Source organism: Bison bison, unplaced genomic scaffold, assembly GCF_000754665.1.
Source record: "Bison bison bison isolate TAMUID 2011002044 unplaced genomic scaffold, Bison_UMD1.0 scf7180017864368, whole genome shotgun sequence".
In the NCBI taxonomy this organism is placed as follows: Eukaryota; Metazoa; Chordata; class Mammalia; order Artiodactyla; family Bovidae; genus Bison; species Bison bison.
This window is the reverse complement of record NW_011494940.1, coordinates 2,463,204-2,472,945: the sequence shown is the minus strand read 5'-3', so window position 1 is coordinate 2,472,945 and position 9,742 is coordinate 2,463,204. Positions and strand designations below refer to the sequence as shown.

Sequence of the window (9,742 nt, the reverse complement as noted above, 5' to 3'; positions counted from 1 at the left end):
AAACTTCCAGCAGCACAAGTGACCTTCTAGCATAAAGCAATCTGGTGCTTCCCACAACATTTAAAACCACACTTATTTCCATGGCCTACAAGGCCCCACAGCATCTGGCAACTGCCTAGCTCTGCACCTCCATCTTCACCACTCTCTGTCGGCTCACTCCAGCGACACAGGCATTCTTTTTCTACTCAAACATGCCAGCCTACCTGCTTTCTGTTCTCATTTTCCTCTGTCTGGAGGTCTATTTCCCCAGGTGGTATTAACCATCATGTCTTTGCTTAAGAGTCACCTCTACAATAAAACCTTCCCTGACCATCTGGCAAAAGTGGCTTCTCAGTCACTCTTCCTTGATTATACAGCGAAACCACCTTTTTTATGTGTTTTACATGTGTGAACTTTGCTTTCCTCCCTTAATGGTAAGCTCTTATGACGGCATGGACCAAACCTTATCTCTGGAGTCTAGAAAATGACTGACACCAGCAGATATACTCCATAAAGGTGATGAATGAATGAAATGTCTTTAGCTACTAGGCCAAATGTGTCCATTGAAGAGCCACCAATGAGTTCCTGCTTCTGAGACTACAAGTCAATCTCTCCCCAAATTTGCCATTCCAGTATACACTCAAATGGCAACGGGTCAATGATAAAATTGTCACCTCCAAAAGGAAGCTTTTTGTCCTCCCAGGTCTTCCAAAAGAAACTAAATAATATTCAGATCACAAACAAAAAATCTTAGGAGATTCTAGGCCAGAGAATTTGAGGGAACCTCACATAACAGTAACAGCCTACAAGCTGCTAAAATCATCCCTATGAACTAAACTGAAAATGATCAAAGCCCACAAATGCCTAGAAACATACAGAGAAAAGCAAAATCGGGGCCTAAATCATGGAATCTTCACTGATATGAGGAAGGAGTTCTTCAGTGCTAACAGTCTTGCATTTACATTTGATCCTACATTTGATCCTGTGTTTCATTTGATCCTAACAGTAGCCATGAGGAATTGGTAAGCTGATGCTACTGACCAGAATGAAGTTTGATTAGAACATTTAAATGACTTGGTGAGAGAGAACAGAAGTATTATAGCACAAGGATCTTGGAGCGCAAATCCTCTGCCACTTATTGTAACTTGACCTTGGCAAGTCATTTCATCTCTCTGTGTTTCAGTGTCCTCATCGAGAAAATACACTGCTTCTAGATGATATGTTGTATTCCCCTAAAATGCATACGTTGAAATCCAACTCCCAATGTGATGGCATTAGGAAGTAAGGCCTTTGAGAGGTGATTCAGTCATGAGGGTAGAAATCTTATGAACAGGATTAGTGTGCTTATAAAAGACACTCCAGAGAGGTTCTTTCTGCAACGTGAGGACATGATGAGAAGACAGCTGTCATGAACCAAACACTCATCAGACACTGAATCTATCAGTGCCATGATTTTGAACTTCCTAGCCTCTAGAACCATGAGAAATAAACTTCTGTTGTTAATAAACCTCCCCATCTATGCTATTCTGTTATAGCTGCCGAACTTACTAAGACTTACACTTAGTTCACAGGCTGTGGTAGGGTGAAATTGCCCCCACCCCACCTCCAAAGATGCCATCCTAGTGCCTAGAACCTGCGAATCTGTCACTTCATGGGGCAAAAAGGCTTTGCAGATATGACTGAATTAAGGACCTTGAGGCGGGGAGAATATGCTGGATTATCCAAGTGAATCCAATGTAACCACAAGGATCCTTGCAAGAGGGAGGCAGAAGGGCCACAGGCAGAGAAGCAAGTGACAGCAGAAGAAAAAAGATGGCAAGGGGGATTAGAAGATGTTAACACTACTAGCTTTGAAGCTGGGTGGTGGGGCCACAAGCCAAAGTACACAAGAGGCTTCTTGAAGCTAGAAAGATAAGGAAACAAATTCTTCCATAGCCTCCAGAAGGAACACACATCAATCCATTTTAGGACTTCTGATCTCTGACCTATAATAGAAAAACTTGTCTTAAGTCACTAAATCTGTGATAATTTGTTACAGCAACAGTAAGAAACTAATACAGAGCTATCTGTCATCAGGATTCAATGAGCGCAAATGCTATGCATGGTGCCAAGTACCACAGTGAGAGCTCTTTAAATTTTAACTATGATGAGCCAAGACCAGAACCCAGGGGAGATTCAGAGAAGCACTGCAGGAACAAAGAAAATAAGGTTCAGAAATTTGGTAGTATCGATCTAAATCTAAAATGCACATATCATTTGACAAAGATTCCATATCTAAATAGATTTATAGGATATTCAATACATCCCTGGTTGTAATAACTCAAACATCCCATAATAGGCTAAAATTATAGAAAAACCATTCAACCGAGTACTAGGCAGCCTTTAAAGAATGAGGTAAACCCCAAAGTGCAGATAAGGAAAGTTCTACAAGTATCCTTTAGTGAAAAACAGCCAAGGACAGAGCAGCAAGTGTATTAGATTCCCTTTTTGTTGAAAAATTTAAAAGATGCATACATATATTCATAAGCGTACGTGACAAAAATTCTAGAAGGGCGCATAGTTAACTGTTAATGGTGAATGTTCCAACAAGAGACCAAGAGCATGGAGTAGGAGGGGAACTCTTGTCATTGTATGTCCTTTCATATGGTTTTAGCCTTTTTACTAAGTATGTGTGTGATATTCATTTCTAAAAAACTGAGGCTGACATGTGACATCACCAATCAAGTATTTAAGGGCTGATATGTCCACCATTGTATGACCCAGGGCACAACACAGGGTCCTGCTCTCCAGGAGTTTACAATCGAGCTGAGTTCATCATCTAGATTTATATCAGACAATCACCTCTCTAATTGTTTCAGACCTTCACATTAGAAAAGGGAACCAGATAGTTTCTCCACGTACATTACCACTATGACTCTATGAGAACAAATCTCCACCTAAAATTCTCATCTAATCCATTAGTCCCAACCAAAGCTGCTTGCAATTAATAAACTGTTATTTGCTGGGAAGTAGTCAATGTTTATGAAGGAGAAATCTTTACAGAACAATCCAATTATAATATATATATATATACGACACATTACAAGAAAAACAGATGCACAAACCGTTGGATTTGTCTTCTTTGGTATACATTCTTCTATTTTCTTAATTCTCTACTAAGAAATATGTATCAACGCTACAAAAAAAAAAATACAGCCTCCTTCCCTTAAGAAACACTCTTTTTGGTGTTGACACAGTATCCATGAGGATTACTGGTCATCCCAAATCTTCCTCTCATTTTATGACACTGACAACACTGCAAAGTATTCCACATTAAAGAGAACTGGTGGTAAAACCAACAAGAAACATCCAAACCCAAGTGTTCCATTTATAAATATTTAGTCCACACTGTCACCCAATTAGACAATAATCCATAAAGGAGACATTATTGCTAACAAGGGAGGCAGAAGGGGATCTGGGTCACTCTTCCATAACTCTATTAGTTCCTTTCAGCCAAGAAAGAAAAGCCTGTGTTAGCAAAGTAGCTGACAATACATGTACATAGAAATCATGATGCAATTCATCTCCATAATCTTATCTAAAGAGGAAAAAGACAGATGAAAAATATTCAAGGGTAATTAGACAGTTTCCAAGTGGTAACTTACAAATGTACTCCTCCAATCTGGAGGCTTGAGGAGTCATCACAACCAAAAGTACTGAATGTACCACAAACACTCCCTGATACTGACAAATACAACAAACTGATGCTGACTCCAAATGCCAGGCCCGGTGATAAGGGCCTTTCCATTTCCATTCCTAATTTCTTTGAATCCGTTCAATTGCTACTACGATGTGGAAGCAAAATTGAGGCACGGAGTTTAAATAACTTATCTGTGGTGATACAGTCCGTAAGTGAAGCCAGGATGTGAATTCAAGCAGTCTTCATTCGAAGTATAGAAATGATGATACTAGCTAGCTTCAGTGGAGAGTACATTCATTCATCTACCCCCTTTACCAAACGGCCCAACTGTCACACACTTTCATCTCTCCAACTTGCTCCTATTATCACTCACCACCCTCTCCCTAGCCCAGAATTAAATATTTCTCCAGTCCTGTTATCACAGATGCCCTTACTGGCCTCTACTGATCAGAAGCTAATATATGAGAATAAGAGCCCATTTGGAGAGGGTACTACCCTTAGGAAATGCCCACTTTTCAAAGACCTGTCTCCCAGTGGAGCTAGCAGGGTTATGATTTACAGCCTTCCACTCCCCTGGGACCCACCAAAAAAGTGTTTCTTTCTCTGCACGCACAGTCTCTCCTCATTCACATGTATTCACAACTTACCAAAGTGCTCTCATTCAGAAAATGGTTCTAAATCAGTTCTTTCTGATAATAATCCTAATAATAATAATGACAGCTATCATATACTGAGTATTCACTATCTAACAGGCTTTACAAACACTGTGTCATTTCTTCCTCATGACCACCCAATGAAGTAGGCACTGTCCCCAGTGTACAGATGAGAACATTAAGACTCAGAGGGGTAAAGTACTGATAATTCAGCCCAAGGTCATGCAGCTGGTAAGTGAATCTAACTCCATTCAACTTAAGCTTTCGGAAGTCTTGCCTCTTAGCGATTAAAATGTAAGCTCCTCCTGGATGTTCCCTGAGAGTCACCTGCCAACAACACATCTCCTCCACTACCACATGAATCCTAGATCACTGAGCGCTTACCTGAATTTCTTCATTTTCATCTACTAGGAGGAAACTCACAACCTTCTCAGTCATCTTCTTCCTCTTGGTCTCCTCGTCCATCCCTTCCTCTTCCAGCAACTCCTGGACCTTAGTGACATGGTACACAGTAATGGGGTGCCTCCTTTTGTTACCCCCAGAATGAGTCCTCTTCTGGCACTCCAGGCACAAGTTGATTTTACAGGTCTGGCACCTCACCACTGCCCTCTGCTTCACACCTGGAGAGTGCCCATTGGGGCCCTTGCAGGGGTCACAGTAAGGGACATGGCCAGCTTTGAGTCTGATCCGCTCATGGTTTCTCAGGCGCTCCTGCCGATGGAGTTCCTCCTCACAACGGAGACACTGCAGGCTGCAACACTCATCACACTCGAAGACAGCTTCGTCAGTCCCACTGCAGGTGTAACTTTCCTGGCACAGCAGCCCTGGATTCAGGCCCTTCTCTGCTGGGGAAGTCTGGGCACTCATATTCAGACTGGAAGGAAACCACCTACCATGTAACGGTAACTGGGCTTTCCCCAGGGGAAGTGAAGACAGAGATGTTGAGTCTGAAGACTGCACACAACTTCCACAGGGTTCTGAATACCCTAAAAAAATGTGTTTTGTTTTTTAAAAAAAAAACAATCGATGTCCTATTAGAATTCTTCACACACTCACAAATGTTCCAATGTTTAATTTTCTGCCTCTAAGACTCTTGAATCAGCAGCAACGTTGATTTGGTTTGATAGTTTCATCTTCCATAAAGTGCAGGCAAATATGTGGTCAAAATCAACTTGAAAGGGTCTTTTATGGCTATCTGAGAGAGATCTGATGGATTTACTGAGGTGGGCTCATGGGTGGGGCCTCAGTCGCAAGGTTTTGGTAATGAAAGAGTGGTCAGGAGCTTTTCAATATTATCCAACCTCAAGTCAATATTTCTGGGGATACCTACAATAGAGGCAGGAAAAGTATTTCACTCATCTAAAAGAAGTGCACCTTTATAAAAAGATTGTGATTAAATATGAGGCTAAAACTCCCAAGAGAAATTTCATTCTTGAAACTTAAATACTGACTCATTCTGATCCTAGAAATTTCTCCTCAAAATCATGATTAAGGCTGTTCCTTTTGAAAACAACTACCTATAGGATCAAAGCACTTAACAGACTCTGTCGCTTTATTTCCCAGACTGAAATTCTCTGTTCCTTGAGTTATTAGATTCAGATCGAAAGCACTAAGCAAACAGTCCTTGAAGGGACAACGTTCTGCACCCGTCCCTGCACTCCACAATTGGGAGAGGCGAAGAAAGATGCCTGTAAAAAGCTACAGAAGCAATAATAATAAACTCTAGCTCCATCAAAGTCCTGGGCAGGTCCAAAGACCCTTGTAACTGGATGTTTCAACTCTAGACAGATGCCTATTAAGGACTCTCAACCTGGAAAGAGTCACCATTCCACGGTGCTTAAAAACAACTATTGTACTTCCTTTCATCCTTTTCTCAAATTGCAAAAAAGGAGAGACAGGAGACAGAATTCCTTCACTATGGCCCACTGCAAAGCCAGGCATGCAGTGAGTTAAATAATTTTTCTCTTTGTCACTCAAAACCCAACTTTAAAATAACTTAAAAAAAAAAAAGAAAGAAAAATAAGTGGAGCAAGAAAGGGGCTTTTGCCCCTTCTACAATCATATTTCTAACTCCCCTTCGCCTGGATACCCATTCTAATGCTCCAACAAAATGTAAAGCCCTCCTTTTAGGTATTCAACTCCTCCCATACAGAAATCAATCTATCCTTCTAATTTTTAGATAAACAGGGAAGGCGAAAGGAATGACTAGGAGACTTTATTTACACCCTAATCACAGACGTGCCCAAGCAGCTCCCGCAACGTTAACAAAAATCAAAATTGTCACAATTGATTAAAAATGTAAAACCAACCTTCAAAAGGCTACCTCTCCGCCCACCAAGACCCAAGCAAACAGTCTGCCCACTCGGCCTCCCACCTCGGCGCCTCTCCCCAGCCGGGGATTTCTCACCCTTCCTTCCTCCCAGGCAACACCACCTCAACCCGAGGGGCTGGAGCAGGATCTAAGAACAAAGAAGGTCCCCCCAAATCTCCCCCACGCCGGCAGAGGCCAGAGCCGGATCCATTGTTATACCACCCCACCCCCACCCCAGCCGCACCCGCCCCCCCCTTCCTCCCGGGGGCAGAGGGAGCTCCAGGGCTATCGCTCGCCCGGCGCAGGGCCGTGCCCTTCCCTCCCCGACCGCGGCGGCCCGGGAACCCCACCACTAAGCAGTTCTGTCGCGGCGAGGCGGCGTCCGGGAACCACGGGGCGCCGGTGGAGGCGGGGGCTGTTCTTCAGGGCACCGGTGGATCCATCCCCATCTCCATCTCCGCCCCCCCTCCTCCTTCGCTGCCTCCCGGGCTTCCTCCTCTCCTGTTGTCAGTTAGGATCAGCTGATCGGAGTGAACTTCTCCCTGCTCGGACTAACAGGAAGGCGTGAGCGCTGCAGCCCACTGAGGGAGGAGCGGGAGAAGTGGAGCCTGACAGCGGCGAGGGCGGAGAGGCGTGCGCACAGCCTCCTGGGAAGTGTAGTTCCTCGGAGTCGCACCCTTCCCCAACTTCCCGGAAGTGAAGCCTCTGAATGACTACAACTCCCGATACGGAAGACGCGGCTCCTGCGAAGAGGCGCTAGAGACAGGCTCTCGAGCATTATGGGACTTGGAGTTTTTGCCCTGACTGTGGTTTCCGCAGGTTTCAGCACGTTGTTCTGGGTAGTGGCCAGAGAAGGAGTGGCTCTAAATTAGAGAACTGATGTAATATGTGGTATAGGCCAGGCAAATAATTCGATTTCAAGTAACTTTTATTGCACACCATTCCTTCAGAAATGTGTTAAAAACAGGCAGTCTCCAGTTACCCAATTTCGTCTTGCACAAACTAAGACCAGAAAGAATTTATATAAGAATATAAGTAGTCTTGGAATGTTCTGCAAGCCAAGAATTAATTTTTTTTTCCTCCATTAATTTATTTCTCTGACCTTTCCTTATTTACCTTCAGAACTTCCAAGTTTTAAATCAGCTTTTGGTAAGAGAGAGGTACATTTATCCAGGTAAATTTTCAGGCTACAACACAAGCTAATGGTTAATATTGTTACCTGTTTTTTTGTTTGTTTGTTTGTTTTGGAAATTGTCTTTTATTCAGTGCTTTGACTTTTTGTCTTTTCTATTGTTTCTTAGAACAACACCAGAAGCCTGGTGTAAAGAGCACTGGTCTGAGATGAAGACTGTGATTGTTCTAGAAAGCTCTTGGGCAAATCATGCAACTCTCTATGAAATAAAAGGATTGTATCAATGTAATCTCAAAGATCCCTGCCAATTCTCATGTTCTCTGACTCTGTCCTGATAACTGTTAACCCAGGAGAGAAACCGATGGTTAAGTGACTCGCCAAGGTCATAAAGCAAATAATTGACAAAGCTGGGACAGGAACCCATCTCCTGAAAGTGAGATAATTTTTTACCTGATGATTCAAGGGACATAGTTAGACCAATAGTAAAGCCAAGTCTACATAATACAGTATAAGTTATTTGTGAGGATTATATTGCTGAAAATTATGTTTTCAAGACTGGACAGATAGCCAACAGTTGGACTAACAGTAAAACTTCGTTGAGAAAGCCACATCACAAGCCAAGATACTAAGAACTAAGCTATCTGTAGCACTTTGTAATTTTCAGGTTTTAAAGAGAGAAGAGGAAAAGAGGGATTTTGGAAATGAACTTAAGATAAAACATCTCGAGCTAGGCTCTAAGGATTGGCTAGCATGTCACAAAATTTCCCTAGAAGGTTTTATTTCTAACCTACCACAATAATTTTTTATAATCTTAATAGTTTGCCTCATACTCCTAATCATAAAATGAGGATATTAATATATCTTGAGGACAAAATGGTATTTAGGTAAGTAAGTGAAGTCGCTTCAGTCATGTCTGACTCTTTGCAACCCCATGGACTGTAGCCTTCCAGGCTCCTCCGCCCATGGGATTTTCCAGGCAAGAATACAGGAGTGGGTTGCCATTTCCTTCCCCAAAATGGTATTTCAGTTCAGTTCAGTTCAGACCAGTCGCTCAGTCATGTCTGATTCTTTGCGACCCCATGAATCGCAGCACACCAGGCCTCCCTGTCCATCACCAACTCCCGGAGTTCACTCAGACCCATGTCCATCGAGTCGGTGATGCCATCCAGCCATCTCATCCTCTGTCGTCCCCTTTTCCTCCTGCCCCCAATCCCTCCTAGCATCAGAGTCTTTTCCAATGAGTCAACTCTTCCCATGAGTTGTGGGCCTAAGTGGCCTAAGTACTGGAGTTTCAGCTTTAGCATCATTCCTTCCAAAGAAAAACCAGGGCTGATCTCCTTTAAAATGGACTGGTTGGATCTCCTTGCAGTCCAAGGGACTCTCAAGAGTCTTCTCCAACACCACAGTTCAAAAACATCAATTCTTCAGCACTCAGCTTTCTTCACAGTCCAACTCTCACATCCATACATGACCACTGGAAAAACCATAGCCTTGACTAGACGGACCTTTGTTGGCAAAGTAATGTCTCTGCTTTTCAATATGCTCTCTAGGTTGGTCATAACTTTGCTTCCAAGGGGTTAGCATCTTTTAGTTTCATGGCTGCAGTCACCATCTGCAGTGATTTTGGAGCTTTTTTAATCCTTTTTAAAACTTTAAATGGTATTTAATCCTCCAGTACTTTGGCCACCTGATGCGAAGAGCCAACTCGTTGGAAAAGACCCTGATGCCAGGAAAGATTGAAGGCAGGAGGAGAAGGGGACAACAGAGGATGAGATGGTTGGATGGCATCACCAGCTCGATGGACATGGGTTTGAGCAAACTCTGGGAGACAGTGAGGGACAGGGAATCCTGGCATTCTGCAGTCCGTGGGGTTGCAAAGAGTAGGACATGACTGAGAGACTGAACAACAACCGGGAGATAGTGGAGGAGCCAGAGAAGCCTAGTGTGCTGTAGTCCGTGGGGTCACGTGGGGACTACAGATTTGACTT

General features: G+C 43.2%; 1 protein-coding gene across 1 annotated transcript in view; it reads right to left on the bottom strand.

Annotated features, from left to right (window-relative positions):
- ZFYVE1 (zinc finger, FYVE domain containing 1) overlaps positions 1-7,233 on the bottom strand; it is a 44,609-nt gene extending 37,376 nt beyond the window's left edge. The window contains exons 1-2 of the mRNA XM_010855853.1: positions 6,973-7,233; positions 4,696-5,637 (exon numbers count right to left, since the gene is read on the bottom strand). Coding sequence (XP_010854155.1) covers positions 4,696-5,178 — 483 coding nt within the window. The 5' untranslated portion in view covers positions 5,179-5,637; positions 6,973-7,233. The remainder of the gene's footprint in view (positions 1-4,695; positions 5,638-6,972) is intronic.
- Between the last annotated feature and the right edge of the window lie 2,509 nt (positions 7,234-9,742).